The sequence below is a fragment of the Trichoderma aggressivum genome, assembly GCF_033847375.1.
Source record: "Trichoderma aggressivum f. europaeum strain CBS 100526 chromosome Unknown scaffold_016, whole genome shotgun sequence".
Classification (NCBI taxonomy): domain Eukaryota; kingdom Fungi; phylum Ascomycota; class Sordariomycetes; order Hypocreales; family Hypocreaceae; genus Trichoderma; species Trichoderma aggressivum.
Genome location: NW_026946382.1, coordinates 414,604 through 431,061, shown reverse-complemented (window position 1 = coordinate 431,061; position 16,458 = coordinate 414,604). Strand labels below are relative to the sequence as shown.

Here is a 16,458-nt window from a genome sequence, read left to right as displayed (position 1 = left end):
AAAGAGGACCCGTGGTGGAGGAGGGGAAATTTTGGTCGTCCCGTCCTGTTCGGCGAGGACGCAAGTGTCTAATAAGCACGCGCGCGCGACATACTTGTACATACATGAATGACCTCGATGCTCACACGAGGGCCCTACGGTACAGGCACGATGCCGCTGCTATTTGCATTTGCAATCCAATCCAGCCCGATCCGATCCCAATTCCATCATGGATTGCAGCAAAGAGCCGCAGCAGCCGCGGGACGTGAGCCAAATGCCATGCCATGCCATGCTCGTCAATTGCCACTGCCTAACCGCTCCCAAGGCACCGCATGGCTGGCACAGGCTGGCACAGGCTGCTCAGCTGGAGGGCATGAACCGAGCCTAGCCCGGCTTATGTACGAGCACAGCGCAGGTTGGAATTGGAATCCATCGCGCTTCTCCGCAGTTTTGCAGCAACCACCTGCTGCCGTCGGCACATCGTACGTACAAGTACAGTATGGGCAACAGTACCGGCAAGCAGCCAGCCTAGCCCCGGGCTAACTTGGGAAAACCCTGCCTGTGCCTGTCTGTACTCGCACTTATGTTGCATCTATGTGAGGATTCCGGGTTGAGCCACTGCTAGCAGCAAACGTAGACGTCTCAGTGTTCCCACCAACCAAACCACGGATGGATTGACGTCTGGTCTGGTCTGGTCCGGTCTGGTTTGGTCTGGTGTCTCTCACGAGTCCCCCCCGACTGGACTGTTGGGGAGTCAGTCCAGTCTCGAGTGGTCAATCTCATTTGCGGCGGCGCAGTTTCCAGCACCACTCACGGCCCCTACAGGTACCAGACGGTACAGCATGTACGAGTACATGCAGGCGGCTGGTCTGGTCCTTAGTACCTAGAAGCACTGCACCCTCCATGCCTCGCCAGCCAGAAACGTGCCCGCATGTCGGGTGCTTCAATCAATCAATCTCATTGCTGTGCTTGAACTTGTGCTTGTGCTTGTACACTCCGCCAAGGCACGAGTACCTGCTCCCGGCCCTCTGTCGTGGCCGGTACATGGATAGCCTCTGCGGGTACGCCGTCTTGGTCTAGGTAGGTACTCGCACAGGACAGGACTCAACTCCCCGTTGCAGCTACTCCCTACGGGTGCCGCTACAGGCGCGTGTGCAGCCCCCCCAGTGGTCGCGCCCGGGCTGCCAACCCGCCCCAAACCACTTCCCTGCCCTCCGTAATACTCCGTACGCCTCCTGTACCGGTACTCGCCATGCCCGCACAAGGTACGAGTACTGTACCGTGGAGCGCTGCTCTGCAAGTACTGCATGTACCTAATTCGTACCTCTCCAGGTTGCTGCGCGCTGCAAATGCACAATACAGGTAGGTACAGTCCCCACCTCGACCCTACGAGTTTGACCTAATGGAAGGGACTTCGTCCAAGTCCGCCCTCACTAATGGCTGCAATCATATCCTGCTTTTTTCCCTTGCCATTTATTCCCTCTCGCTCGCCTCTTGCCTCCTCCCCTTGCCCCCTTTTGTCTTTATTCTCTTGTCTTGTTCCATCTGACTGGCATTGTCAAAGTCGTCTTCTTTAATCTTTTCTTCTTCTCTTTTTCCTTTTCTTTTTTGCTTTTATCCTCGCATCTCCCCCCCTCGTCTCCTCCTCCTCCTCTGCATTGGCCCTCTCACCTCACACCTCGCAATCGTCTTCAGCCTCCACTCGCCGGCGTCTGAGCTGGACCACCGTCCGTCTTCGTCTCGGCCAGCTGCGACTATTGCTGTCAATTTTTTTCCCCAACAGGGCGTGTGTGTGAACTTTAGTGTCTGTGTGTTCTGGTTATAGGCACTTCGAGGCGCCCAGCTCCACCCCTCTAGTTGACGGGCCCTTTTGCACTTATACCGCACGCCACTGCCACCACACTTTTTCTTTTACTGGGACAACTCAGCCCGGTGGCTTTTTTTCTTCGTGTCTTTTTTCGTGCCTTTTTCTGCTGCCATTGGAGCCAAAAACTCTCGACTCGGAACTTCCCATCAACAAAACAGCCCTCCAAAAACACACATATCAAGTCCGTCCAAAGCAACGCCCCGGTTTGCTGGCCCTACGACACCCTCATCCCTGCTGGGCATCTGCCGCCTTTAGGCGTTTGTCCTCCGTCTCAAAAAAACCGCCCCCCACGCAATTGCATGTGTCGCCTGTGCGTTTGCCCAGTCTCGATCTGACGCTGCAAACACCCCTCCTCGATTTCCCTGCTCCAAGCGCCGCCTAGGCACAGCGACCGACGCCCTCGGATTTTGTTGCGTCACAGCAATCGCTACCCTAGAGCCCGGGCGCAGATCCGACAGCGAACTCTCGTCGAGCTTGATCGCCCTTCATTTTCCCCTACTTATACGGCTCTCTTTGCCTCGCATTAGCTTTTGCCGCACAAGATCGTCACCATCGTCTTTTTTACCTGCTCCGGAACCAGCTTCCGCCGCCGACGCAATCCTCCAGGCTCCCTCCATACACCACCAAGCTTCCGTCCAGCATCCCGGTCTTTTGCCACCGGATCAAGCAACGTCTGTTTCGCTACTCGCTCGCCTATAAACGCTTCGACTGGCCTGCACCCTCGACCGAATACCACCTCGTCGATACCCTCACACTTACGGCTAGGCGCTTTCCAAGCTGTCCAACATGCCGTCCGCTCCAAACGAGTCAAAACCGAGCTCCGCTCAAAGCTCAAAACCTTCGTCCATCAAGTCGTCGCATGAGGGGGGAAAGAGGTCGCCTACCCTGGCCTCGCAGAACGGATCCGAGAGGCTCTCCCCCTCGCCAAGCGAGACTCAGCTGAAGCCTCCCACCGAGAAGGCCTCGGTCAAGGATCGTCTTTCTCGCATGTTCTCCACCAAGGACGTCACAAAGGTCGCCGTCAATGGCGGCGAGTCGGGCTCTCGCTCCCGTGGTCCCTCGGTCAGCGGTGCTTCCACTCCAGTGCCGCGGAAAGAATCAATAGAAAAGCCCGCCGAAAAGCTCCCGGCCGCCAAACCGAAAGAGCCCGTCAAGCCCAAGGAAACGTCAAGTCGCTTCACCGCCATCACCGACGCCCAGGGCGGACATGAGCACTTCCTGAGATCTAGCCGAAGACAGGAGAAGCTGTCCGACATGTGGCGGAGCATCATCGGAAAGAAACAAGAGCCCCCGCCAGAGAACGACCTTTCGCTCGTCTCCAACTGGGTCGATTCGCTTCGTCAAGAGAAGGAAGAGGCCGTCGACAAGAAGGGCGGGCCTCACGCCACCTCGACCCTGGTGGAGAAGTACGGCAAGTGCCAAGAAATCGTCGGCCGAGGCGCCTTTGGCATCGTCAGGATATCCCACAAAAAGGTTGGCAGCAGCGGCGAGAAGCTGTTCGCAGTCAAGGAGTTCCGCCGACGACCTGACGAGTCGGAGAAGAAGTATAGCAAGCGCCTTACGGCCGAGTTCTGCATCTCGTCTTCCCTGCGCCACCCCAACGTCATCCACACACTCGACCTGCTCAAGGACGCCAAGGGCGACTACTGCGAGGTCATGGAGTTCTGTTCTGGCGGCGACCTGTACACTCTCATCCTGTCGAGCGGCAAGCTGGAGGTTCAAGAGGCCGACTGCTTCTTCAAGCAGATGATGAGGGGCGTCGAGTACCTCCACGAGATGGGCGTTGCTCACCGCGACCTCAAGCCCGAGAACCTGCTGCTCACCACGCGCGGCGCCCTCAAGATCACCGATTTCGGCAACGGCGAGTGCTTCCGCATGGCCTGGGAGACGGATGCCCACATGGTCTCTGGTCTTTGCGGATCGGCCCCTTACATCGCTCCCGAGGAGTACACCGACAAGGAATTCGACGCCCGCGCCGTCGACGTTTGGGCCTGCGGCGTCATCTACATGGCCATGCGCACCGGAAGACACCTGTGGCGCGTCGCCAAGAAGGATGACGACGAGTTTTACTTCCGCTACCTGGAGGGTCGCCGTGATGAAGAGGGCTACGGCCCCATCGAGTCATTACACAGGGTATGGTGGCCTCTTATAATGCTTTTCCTTTGAACCCGAATTTCCATTGACACAATTATAGGCTCGTTGTCGCAACGTCATTTACTCCGTGTTGGATCCTCATCCGACACGTCGTCTCACGGCGGCTCAGGTCCTCAAATCTGAGTGGGTTCGTGAGATCAAACTTTGCAAGGCCGGTGAAGAAGGCCTCTGAAAGAAGAACCACGACTCGTGCAGTACACGACAGAACGCTCTGCCTGGCAGCGATGGCACCTTGTGGCCCCGGGATTTTTCTTCACTCCATCTTCCCCTGGATGCTACCCCATCGCTTAATTTTCCCTCCCCTTCAGCAGGCAGAGCTAAACAGTATGGAATGACGAAACATGACCCAACGAAAAGAAAAAACAACTTTTAATGACTTCATGTGGCGAAGGTAAAATACCCCCTCGGAATTGGCAACTGAATACTTGTTCTCTTCATTTTACATTTCTCTTCAACTCTGGCGAATGCGTTTGTGTGTGCCTGTCATGGTTTTGTAACATGGCAGGCCTGAGACGGCACACTCGCTTTTACCCCTTTTTTCACTTCTACTTTTCAATTTTTTTTTATAATCATTTGGCGATTTTGGATTACGAGGCTCGCCCCATATCATCTTGTATTCCGCTTTTCATTCTATATACACACAAACAAGCTTTGGCGTTTGGCGAATTAGCCGAGAGGCGATCTGTACAGCAAAAGAAAAAAAATTCCAGAAAGACATTCTCTGTACTTCCCCCGCGTATGGCGGATCATGTGTTGTTGGTTTGGACCACGGGTCAGCAGTGGGCAAACGGGAAAAAGGCCCCCAGACCCTCCCTTTTCTTATTCTTGTCTGGCGCACGCGGGCTTTGTTACGCCCTTATACAACTTTTTTTTCTTACAGCAACAAAGAGGGGTGGCGGCTTTGGCGTATGAGCTACAATATACGGGAGCAAGAGGGATGCGAGGCGAACAAGGAAACGGGCTGGGCTGGGCTGGATTGGATTGGCGTCGGGCATTTTGGGAACGGGAGAGGCTCTCTCGTTATGTTACGTTGGGTGGATCACGGGCCGCCTGCATTTGGACATTTCTTCATTTTTTTGAAAATTCTTTTGGACAACAAGAGAAAGGGAGAAGAAACAAACGGAAAGCGGGAGTTTCTCGAGTAGTTGGTTTTTTGTTTGGGCGAGAATGCTCTGCGAACTTTTTTGTCTGCGATGTCGGCTTGCTATTTTGTCGCGTAGTGCGGCTAGGTGAAATGCCAAATCAAATCTCTTGTGCTTGCCCTCTTGCTTCTTCTTTTGCTTTGCCAGTTTTATTACCTCTTGTTTGCTCTCAGCTGGTGTTTCTTGGCCTCTGCCTGCTGACCCCTTGCGTTTCTCGTCATGACCAACAGCCAGACAGCCAGCCAGCCCCCGTGCTTGAAACTCATCGCCAACGCTTTTTCTTTGATAGATGATCAGGGAGAAAAGAATGAGAGAGATGGATAGAAATGACGTGCGTGGCTGATGGTTCTCATTCTCATTACCCAAGCGTCAACACTTTATTTGCCTGATATCTTCATCTCAAACGGCCCCCATATCCCGCTCTTCACCGACTGTTTTTGGTCCTCTTCCTTGGTCTTCTTCTCCCCTCCCCCCCCCCCCCCCTATCTGGCGTGTGAGTGTTTTTTAAATATGGATCTCATTGCGATCATCTACATCTAAGGTGGTATTCATACACCTCTTTTCACGACGATCAGGCTCTTGCGGTCGATCTCGGCTTATGTTACAGATACCCAACTGCTGATCTTTACATATAACATGGGAAAAAACCCAACAACAGCAGTATAAGTTACTAAGGTAGTAAGTACATGCATACATCGCCGCTACTGAATATCAGGCATGAACAAAAAAAAACCCCTAAATGTCAATCTGGAAGAGATGCCGACTAACGGAACGGTCCCCTAAAAATGATATCATAGCTTCAAGTGCCGTGATAACAAACAAAAAACACTCAGCTTTGGGCACCAAAAAAAAAAGAATCTGCTCGTGATGCCCTCTTCCCCAAACACTAACAAAGATCCGGTAACGTTAGACAAAAAAAAAACGGCACCCCCCAGATACACATCTCAAACTTCCAATTAGGCAGTCAAGTTTGAAGAAAGCTTCTCCGCATTCTTAATTGCTCATCCCCCGGGCAGCAAAGTTAGAAACGAACGAGCTGAAAGTGATTTTAGTTGACGGGCTAAAAATCATTCGAAAAGGTCAGGTGGTGTGGAATGATGAAGCCCACCAGTCACGAGAACGATTCCGAACTATGCAACTAGGTAAAACAAAGGGAAAACGCACACAAGGTAAAGGTAGTTTAAACAACTGCTTTGTATTTCCTTCTCCCCTCCCTCTCTTTGCGTATCTCGACGCAAATTTGAATTACAAGCATCCAAGTGCTCTTTTGCTATGCTCTTTTGGCAAACAACTAGCTACTTCAAACGCCCATTAAACCAGCACACATGATACGCCCGCAAAAATGAAAACGACGACGAAAATGAATCGAGGAGATTAAAAAAGACGATGACAGGGAGAGACTGCAAAGCGTCTCGTGTATCGATTCATCACTTCCTCCCAAATGCAGAGTCGACAAGGTTTCCCCCAAAAATATCAACACATCCAACGCCAGGTGAATTCCCTTTCAAAATTAGCCCATCTCCTTCCCCTTTCCATATCCCTCATTGCCCCTGAGCCGCGCACCAATTGTCTGTGTGCGCGTGTAAATGGGCAGCTAGATACGTCCTTTTCCCTCCCCTCCGGTTGCCAAAAAAAAGTAGATATGTATCGTAGAAATAAGTATAACACACAAAGCGGGAACGGCTACCCTTCCAATTCCCTCTCTGTACGTGGCTTAGCTTCCATTGCAGCTCGCCGAGCTAGATCAAGGATGAAGTGAAGAGACATCGTAATGATTGAGCTTCCGAGTTGCCAGCCCCAGCCCTCCTCATAAATGAAGGCCGGGGAGAGGATTTGGCCCTCCCAACAAGAAGCACCGATAGACAGATGAAAACGTGCAAGGAAAATAAAAACCATCCAGAGGACGAGAAAGAAGGCACAAAGGAAATCCTCCTTCACGAGCTTCTCCGAGAGAAATGATATCGTTTCACCGTGACATAAACCCAAGCCCTGTCCCACTTCGCCCTGTCATGTACACATTGCAGGGCGGAAAGCTTTAAACAACACCAGCATTAAACGGCTAAATACGTGGCCAGCCAGAGCCTTTTGATGGGTGAGTTGCACATCCGCCCAGGTTGAGGAGCATTGGCTTGATCCTTTATGAATGGAACAGATCCCAGGCTCTGGCACACAGCTGTAAGAATTCTTCCTTCTTGGCTCGCTGTGTTTCGGGGCTGTCACGGCCGGCGCCAAAGGGACCACGTCGGGTCGGGGCAGGGCCATAGCCCAGCGGAGGGCTGCTGCCTTCCTCATATTCGGCGCGTGTTCGCCTTCGGCTTGTGCTTCGATGGGCCTCGGGGTTGCGGTTTCCGGCAGCAACGGGAGAGGGGGGCGTCGGAGGTTGATGACCGCCGTAGTGGACGAGTCTAGGTAGTAACTCTGGTCGTCCACCGGCCAATTCATGCTGGGCCTCTTCCGCGGACTTGTACTCTCTCAAGCGACCAGACGTTGGCGGTTGGTGAGCTGGAGGGAGACCAGGGGACAACTGAGGCCGCGAGGCTGCGTGACTGGGGTAAAGGGCCGAGGTGTGTGGTCCATTGTCCGGATGGGCTGAGAGGTTCTGGCCAAAGACATCGCTAATGGGAGGCAACCGGTTTGTGGTCTGGTGAGCGTGAACATGGTGGATGTGGGAAGTACTTCCAAGGTTAGAAGCCTGGTTATGCACTTGTCTTGAAGGTGGCATATGTTGTCCAGTGAAGCTGCGGCCAAGGGGTGCGGATTGAATCACTCTTTCGTTTGCAAACTGTTGATGTGAGGGCGCAACAATTGAGAGCCCCGGGGGAGCCTTGTTTCTACGAGACATGCCTGGTGTCTTGGCGGCGAAGGGCGATTCCTTGTCCTTTTCAGATGGGCCATCTCCCTTGGCAGATTGCTGCAGCTGCAGTCTTGCTTCGATGAGACTTCGTTGCTGCTCCCGAACCGTCATGCTTCGCTGAAGTTGTTCTTTCATCACAGGATCCTGGGTCATAAAGCCCGGGGAAAGACAGGCGATGCCAACTTCTTGGATTCCCAGTCCGTCGCGCGCCGTCATTGGATGGGCTGAGGAGGGATTGGATCCAGCCAGAGTGTTCTTGGACAAGTCCAAGCGTCTGGGCCGAGGCCTTGATGCGGGCAAACCAGGCGAAACTGGCTCTTTCTTAACGACAATCTTAGGTTGGCTGGCATCTCTTCGAGATCTGTAATAGTAACCGAATTTGTCAGCAAGATGGACTTTGGTCTCGCTGTAGTGAAAAAAAAAAAGACAGATGCCAAGTGTCAGTGTGCAGGACGACAGAAACTTACGCGTTGGGAGAAGATTTGCTTGTGGTAGCATTATCAGACTTCGGGCTGCCGGTGTTGGACGGCTGGCCCGTAGTTGTTGCGCTTGGGAGTTGACTCCTCGGCTGTGAAGGCACCGCGTTTCGCGCAGGTGGCGACGTAGAAGTTGAAGGAGCAGAATGTTCGGTAGCAAAGGTACTCCTTTCATGAGGGGCCGGCGAAGGGGCCATGGCAATTGCTGTGCTCATAATGACGGTATTTTCGAGAGATGGAATTATGCGTATGCGAAGAGGCTATGATTTGGATGAAGCCGAGCTGGATCAGCAAACGGCGCGGGCGCAGAGCGTGCGAATGTCGCTCGAGACAATTATCGTCTGGTTCAGTTCACGGCGCGACTGAAGAAAAAGATTCGAAAACGGGAACCTGGATTACCCCGAAACCAACGGAGCCCAAATTGCACTTCCCCTCCACCAAAATGTTGCGCTTCGTGATTCTTCCCTGGGTCGCTAGCGCACAGAGAGAGAGAAAATAAAAAGAAAGCGACTCGATCGTGTGTTTCCCAAAGTCGATGGTTGGGTTGTAGGAAGAAAAAAAAAAGAAATGCTAGAGGCTCGCCCTGCCTTGTCTGCGCAGCAACGAGGACCTTGAAAAAGGCTGGCGAGAGAGGGAGAAAAAGGCCAAGTTGGGGGGGAAAGGCGAATGCGTTTCAGGAGACTGGCGATTCGAGATGTGGTTTGGCCGAATATAATGCGATCGGGGAGCAAGTACGGAGTACTTCGTATTTAGGACCCGGTAAGCCAAAGCTCAGGCGATTTGGGGCTGGAGGAATTTTGAGACGCTGGTACCGTGTACACGCACAAGCGCCCGTAGGTCCAGAAGTTAATGCAGACAGGATGCATACACCCACGCACCACGCGCGCACACCAGGGGTTGCCGAGGGCGGTTCCGGGCTTTATTGGCGAATGGGACGGAGGCGTTCCAGTGCGTTTACAGGCACACTTTGCGATGGATGAGGAGAGCGGACGGACGGGCGTCGGCGAACTGGGGCGGGTCTTGCGAGAAGTAGGAGATGCAAGTTGAGGTGAATGTATTGATGTTGACTTTAGTTGTGAGCAGCCCGTGTGTAAATATGGAAGGCGGAATATGACTGGAAGTTGAAGCTGCAAGCAAACGGACGGCAGAAGGGAAAAAGAACGAGACAAGAGTCGGACGGCGGGAGGGGCAGGCGCCGTTTGTTTTATTTGGCCCGCGCAAACGCATGAATCGCTCTGCTCTGAATAGCCTCCCGCAGGCCTTGATGAAAGGGGCCCCCAGGTTCGTCACAGAGGGAGGGGAAGTGACACGGATGCCGGACAGCTTCTCAGCAGCTTGTGAAGCGATGGATGGGAGATGATGGATCGAAAACAGCATGGGGGGGGGCGTGTCTGAGAGAGGCCAGACTCGACGTCTCAGCGGATGCCATCAATGACAGTAGCGACCGGTTTAGAGTGCAGCGTTAGCAGTGTCAGAGCCTGAAATGGAGCGCTGAAGCTGCTACAAAAGCCACTGCGCGCATCAGGCACAGCGCTGAGAGCGACGGGACCTCGAGGTACAAGCAGGTACCGCAGCTGCTCGCAAGGCACCGCAAGGCACCGCTAGCGCCCTTGCTGCTCTTTGCTGCTCCCGGTAGCGCACGTGTGCCGCGTGCCAAATCCTTGTACCCTCCAGTACTCTTACTACTTAGTAGCACTCGTGCCTGTCCGATTCGAGGGGCGTGTGTCCAAGGCCGCCCAAAACCCAAAACAACAGCCCACTGTACTTGTAGGAGCCGCCTGCGGTGCATCGGGACCAGGGGCTGGCAAGCTGGGAGGCTCCCTGGCCCTCAGCGACCTCTCACTGGATTGCTGCTGATCCACCGCCCCTCCGCCTCACCTGCGCTGTGCGAGCAGAAACCCGTCAGGCTCATCAGGCCTGTCCACCCACCACCGCCGGGCCAAGGCTGGTAGAGTGTTTTACCTAGATGCTCTAGCTGCCCGTTTGTGTGAATGAAGCGAATTTTTTTCTTCTCAAGGTTCCAATATTGGTTATGTTGTGTTGTGTTGTCTTCTTTCGGCTGGTGCTCTTTGTTTCTCTCTCTTGTGTGTGACGTGACCCCCGGGTGACTTTAGCCCACCAGCAAGTGCCTCCCTGTTGACGCTTGGCTGTCTGGTCGCTCCAGGTACCGGCAGTCCCTGGCAGTGATCAGCCCGAGCATTGACATTCATTTTGGGGGCTAATTTCAATCAAATACAAATGATGTATTTTTGGATTGACGTGCCTGCATGTGCTTCAATTAAATGGCAGCTCAAAACAATAGCGTCATTCCATCGATGACGGCACTCCAGGCGGATGCTTGAATATTGACCAAATCCAATATTCGCACAAGGAATGCTGGTACTATTGGGTGCTGGTGCTTATCATGCTTGCTCCGCATCGTGAATTATTGACAACATCGCATCAATGACTTGTAGGTACATGTAGACGGAACATGGAACAGCTGCTTGTTTTAGCACCATCCCATCACCAGCACCAGCCGTCGCACCGGCTCGTTACATTTGCGCTGTAGCTCGCCGATGTCATTGCCCGCGCAGACAATGGCCGTTTCGACAGAGAAACCGTCGACAAAAGAGAGAGAAGCAATTCAGGCTGTGTTGCCACTCGCCGAGCTAATACTGGAGCCGGGGCCCCCTGGTGCGGAGTGCGTGCGTTGGATATTTGTGTGGTGAGGTTGTAGCGTTTCAATGGTGAGACGCCTACCGATACCGATGCGCTTCAGGACAAGCACGACGAGTACGGAGTAGAGCGCAAAGAATTTTTGAGGCCTCTACTCCGTACTCGTACATCCCGGCCAGCCAGCCGTCTCCTGTGACTGGTGCAAGTGCGATGCGATGCGATGCGATACGATACGATGCGTGCTACGAGTACTTCTAATGCTTGGTATGCCAGAGCACAAGTGCCTCGAGATGGCTCGGATTGGGCAGCGCCGAGAGATTATTGGCGCAGCAATCTATCATGCCTCGGCAGCTGAATCTTTTGTCAACGACAGGGGTTGAAGTTGCATTTGATCAATTTGTCCTCGCGCAATGCTGTGCGCGGCAGCAGTCACCGGATCAATGGAGCCTTGGTTGTTCCTCATCTTCTCTTTTTTGATGATCACGATTCTCTCATGCCAGATAACTCCCGCCTCGACTTCATTTCCCGCGGCCCCAGATAGAGGTCCAAGCAACATAGCGTTGAATTGAAACCCGTAATGAAGAATGAAGCCTCCCCACATTGCTAGCTGACGGTAATACTCCAGAAACACGATCCAACTGCCACTTCGTTCATTGCAGCCATTCGCCATTGGGCATTGCACTACATGCTAAGACCCTGGGTCAAATTAGTAGTAGCTGGAAAAGTTAGCTTAGCTCTTTGGCCCTGTCGATCTCGTCGAGTTCCACATTACTCGGCCATTGATAGTCTCTCGATGCTGTATCACGAATTTTTTTTTCTTTTTGCCTTTCTCTTCATTCTTGCAATACGAAGACCCGTTGGATTGGCTCCGCCTGGCTATCGGCGACTGCATCCCTAGCATGTAGTTGTGAAATTCGATAATGGGAAACAAACTTTGCCGGCGGGGCCATGATCGCCGTCCCTTGGTCTCTGTTTCTCGTATCCATGGATGATTTTTTTGCAAACATTGCTCAGCCGCATATGATTCATGTACGAGTAGCTTCAATCCTTCAATGTCAGCAATTCTCTCTCGCATCAGCTTCTCGCTCTGCTTTGCTCTGACTCTTCTCTGCTAATATGAGATGCATATCAAGGCGCTACTGTACGTGCACATTGCCCATAACATGTACTCGTGCATATTCTTTCTGGCTAAAGGAAGATGAAAAAAAAATGTTCGTAGAGCAGTTCCTATCTTGGTGGGCGTTGCAAATCCGTAGCACGATACTTCGTACTGGCTGCATGACCCCTCATTAGACCGGGTACATGTATTCGCCCTTCCTACAGACACCCCCCTTTACCCCTGTACGCCTTGTAAAAGGCCATGTTCCTGTCTGTACTGGGTTTTCTCGACATCGTACGAAGTGCTGTATGCGACTGTAATATACGAGTATGAGTCGCAAATATTGGTTGATGCTGCCCATTTGTGGTGGTAGTATTGGGAAGTAGTAGCCGACTTTTGGTGATTAGGATGCGACAAGGGCTTCGGAAAGCAGATGGGAAATGCAACCCTGATTTCGTGCATTTCATCAGAAGACTTGGAGCCAGATCAATAATGACCGACTAACTGTAGCAAAAACAGAAAACCTGCGTAGCTTGAGCCCTTTGTACGATCCAAATGTCACTGCTTGGGGTTATCTGGAGGCCATTACACACAGACGTCAACATTCATACCTAACATCCATAGCAGAACAGAGCAGGGCAAAAAAAAAAAGCAGTCAACCCCCTGTGCCGAAACTCGCAGCGTTTGAGCATTTCGCCACGCCTTTTTTTCCCCCGTCGATCGCATCAGGACTCTCTTCTCTGTCCCCTTGCCCAGGACCCTGAAATCCCCATCGCCAGCCTTCTCACCGCTGTGCCCAGGCGCCCACTCTGCTCCAGATGTGAAAACCGGTAGGGCTCCTGCTCATGCTTCATTCTTTGTGACTCGTTGGATTATTCCCTCTCCTCCAAGGTTCCCAATGTTTCTTTTCCTTCGTCGTCAGGGTCCTGCCCCACCGCACCCAGCGCTATCCCGCTTCGCCTGCCCACTGATTTTCGATACTCGAACAAGCTCGTGCCTCATCGTGGCTCCTGCGCACGCTGTGACAGGCACGTTACGTCCACCTCAGGGTACATGTACCCGCGCTGGGGGGCTCATGAGGGTTAATGGATCTTGGGTAAATTGAGCTCTGTCGGTACCTTATACTCGTACAGGTACTGGACTGTGGTGGACTTGGAATGGCGATGCTAAACGTGTTGGACTTCTTGCAGCTTCTTCTTTGGATGCTTTGCCTCCACAACTAGCAGATGCTACCAACATGATCGTACATACTACTAGACCGGCAACTTGAAGAGATTTTGTCCTTCAACTGCAGCCACTAAAGGTAAACATACTCGTACCGTACATGGCACCAAAACTTGTCGCAGCCCTATTCGCGGACCCCAACGACATCCATGTCAGCCGCCGCTCACATCAGACGACCGCAGGTAGCCCGTTGAAATAAAGTACGGCAGCTCCCCTGGAACCGACAAAACAGTTTCATCGCTGGTAGATCGCTCTACTTGTAACTGACGTATGTACAAGCACAGCTCCTGGCGGTATGGTCGGATGTTGTTTCTTACGGGCTTGCCACCCACCGTGTATAGAGGAGCCTCGTGACGAGACTGAGACTGAGAAAGAAGAAGAAGAAGAAAAAAGAGGAACAAGACGCCCGTCTCCGCTGGGAACTAATCGCTGCTTCACCTGAGACGACGACGTCTCAGGTCGGGTGGGACGCCCTCTGGCAAGGCTGCAGGGGTTTGGCTCCGTCCCCTTGTCCGTCATTCGTTGGACGTCGCGCTTAGCTTGCTCGACTATTAGCTCCGTTTCAACCCAATGCTGCGACCAAGAGAACGATTGGGCGGCCCGGACCTTTTCGAGCTCGGAAGAGGCAACGTCCATCATCGCCTCTTGTTCCCTTTTTGTTTCATTGTGTGCTTGGCCCAGAGGGAAAAGGAAAGGAGAGACAAGATTTTTGCAAGCTCGGCGGAGGGCTCTGCCTCTGCTTCACCATGAGAGACAGAGACAGAGACAGACCCTGTTCCTGTTGCGAATCCGTGCACGGCCTGATGTATCACTAGGCCCTCTCCAAGAAATGCCGACAACCCAATCAAGTCTTGACCGGCGTTACACGAAATTGCTTGTGATGGTAACGTCCCCCCAGTTTCCCCGAGTGGCCACCGCTGCGAGTTGATTGACTGTGACCAGGGATCCTCCAACCCCAGCGTCCACAGACAGGTATTTATATGGCATGTGATGTAATTTCGGTGGGGGTTGGTCTTTTTTTTTCCTGCTCCCTCTGAATCTCTGACCGTCTCGATCCCTTCGGCCTTGTAACACCACACTGCCCGTATTTTCGGTTTGAGGTAACTATCCTAGAGCCACCGGGCTCGTATGTGGTTCGTGTACAATTACGCATGCAAGAGGATACCCAATGCTGCATGTGAGTCTTTCGGTGCTGGCTGCTGCACGACTGATACGAAATAGACTAGATCCTTGTGTAAGCTTGCAATTTGCGCATATTACGAGGCACATTATAAGTGTGATTCATACCCGCACTCTGCACTCTGTATATCACCGCTCATTATACGGAGTAGTGTGCCTTCTAGTTACTGCATCGCATGTTGTTAGTCCAATGAAGCACAGCTGCCCGATATGAAGTTGGGATCCTTGTTGAATACCACCTCACAAGACTTAGCAGCGTCACGGATGGTTCACTAGCTCGACGTGCATTTGTCATGGCAATCAAATGATATTAGAAACGGAAGCAAAAAAGCTAACCGTGGCAGCAAAGCCCCTCCAGAGGCACCTCCCCTGTCGGATGCCCCTACAACGTTGATTTATATCGAGATCTTGATGCTGGCAAAAAGGCATAATTACACCTGTGAAGTGCAAAAATACATGGAATTGCGCCCGAGGGGGGGGTCGAACCCCCAACCTTGCGGTTAAAAGCCGCACGCTCTAGCCAATTGAGCTACCCGGGCCCACAATTATACTGAACAGTCACTACTGGCTGATAGTTGAAGGTGGGTCATGCAGTTTGGAAGCTTTTTATCGTTTATATAGCCCTTGACACTTTACCAGGCACTGCTCGCTCCGTTCTTTACCAGAACTATATTTCAGAAAGTTCATGGGGGGTTGGGAGGGTATATTCTTCACACGAGTTATCTTTGCTAAAAATGTCAAATCGGGCTGTGATATGTATACTAACGTAGTATTGAAGCTATCATGCCTTGCACTGTCCAAGGCCAGCTACAAATACATATGGCAAGATCAGCCAAGCTCTTATAAGCAAGCCTTACTCAACTCTCCTGGAGATCTCGAAATACGGTTTTCAGACCCTATTGATGCTGTCGTGATTAGCCAAGTTCACCAGAGACATCTAAATAAGGCAAACGGCGATTGGCGAACGCCGGCAAAAGGCCCAGAACGCCAGTGAGCACTGGGACTGCCCGGTGACGATGGTGCCAAGTTTAAAGCTGACAATATATCCCCAAATGACAAGGTCTACAACAGGTTGGAGTGTGAAACCCTTTCACTCTCGCGAATTCCCGGCTTTGGTCAATCCTTGGGAATGCAATTCGGCAGCAGCTTCTAACATAATCTTGCGAGAATATGCTTTGAACGGCGCTGGCTTCAAATACTGCGCGACTACAGTCGTTCTCCCACGCTCGTCTCGCTCGAGATATATATCTTGCTCGAGATATATATTGATGGGTTGTGACCATGAAGCCTGGCAAAAATTAAGATAGTATATATACGTATCAGGACATGTTGACGTTATCTACTCGAACGGGTTTTCAGCTTAAATCGCGGTCGTATGTCAGTTGCTTTTGAGCAGATGTGTCTCTGGGTTTCGTTCGGAGGGCGATCCGAATCTCGCTCGGTTGAGTCGATGATCTATCAATCTACCCTATCCTAAAATGTAATGAATAAGGAATATTATCTTCTCGCCTTATAAGGGGGGTTTGGCGAGGCATTACATCACCCGGACTTGCGCCACTATTCAACACATTGAAACTGGCCAGCGCCTGGTTTGGATCTCTGGCAGTGCTAAATCTGAACCCTTTCGTCTTGTATCTAATTGACAGCCCTACTGCGAGCGTACCATTCGCGGGGATTTCAGCTCTGCCAAATGAAATACGTGAGTTGCGTCGGCGCGAAGCTCAGGCTTGGGTATATAGTCGGAATGCAATTGTGCGCTGTTGCACGCTGAATCAGGAGGGGGGGGGGGGGGGGGGGGGGGGGGGGGGGGGGGGGGGGGGGGGGGG

The 16,458-nt window shown here is 52.4% G+C and overlaps 3 protein-coding genes across 3 annotated transcripts; 1 reads left to right on the top strand and 2 right to left on the bottom strand.

The window, feature by feature from the left end:
- Positions 1 to 2,632: 2,632 nt before the first annotated feature.
- Triagg1_4963 (uncharacterized protein) lies at positions 2,633 to 4,172 on the top strand (the record flags this gene model as incomplete). The annotated part of the gene is made up of 2 exons (XM_062899424.1): positions 2,633 to 3,979; positions 4,041 to 4,172. 2 exons carry the CDS (start codon positions 2,633 to 2,635, stop codon positions 4,170 to 4,172), a joined length of 1,479 nt encoding a protein of 492 aa, XP_062756144.1.
- Positions 4,173 to 7,279: 3,107 nt separating this feature from the next.
- On the bottom strand, positions 7,280 to 8,687 carry Triagg1_4962 (uncharacterized protein; the record flags this gene model as incomplete). Its single annotated transcript, XM_062899423.1, has 2 exons — positions 7,280 to 8,402; positions 8,464 to 8,687. The coding sequence occupies 2 exons, from the start codon at positions 8,685 to 8,687 to the stop codon at positions 7,280 to 7,282; spliced, it is 1,347 nt and encodes a 448-aa protein (XP_062756143.1).
- Positions 8,688 to 9,426: 739 nt separating this feature from the next.
- On the bottom strand, positions 9,427 to 9,849 carry Triagg1_4961 (uncharacterized protein; the record flags this gene model as incomplete). Its single annotated transcript, XM_062899422.1, has 1 exon — positions 9,427 to 9,849. One exon carries the CDS (start codon positions 9,847 to 9,849, stop codon positions 9,427 to 9,429), a length of 423 nt encoding a protein of 140 aa, XP_062756142.1.
- Between the last annotated feature and the right edge of the window lie 6,609 nt (positions 9,850 to 16,458).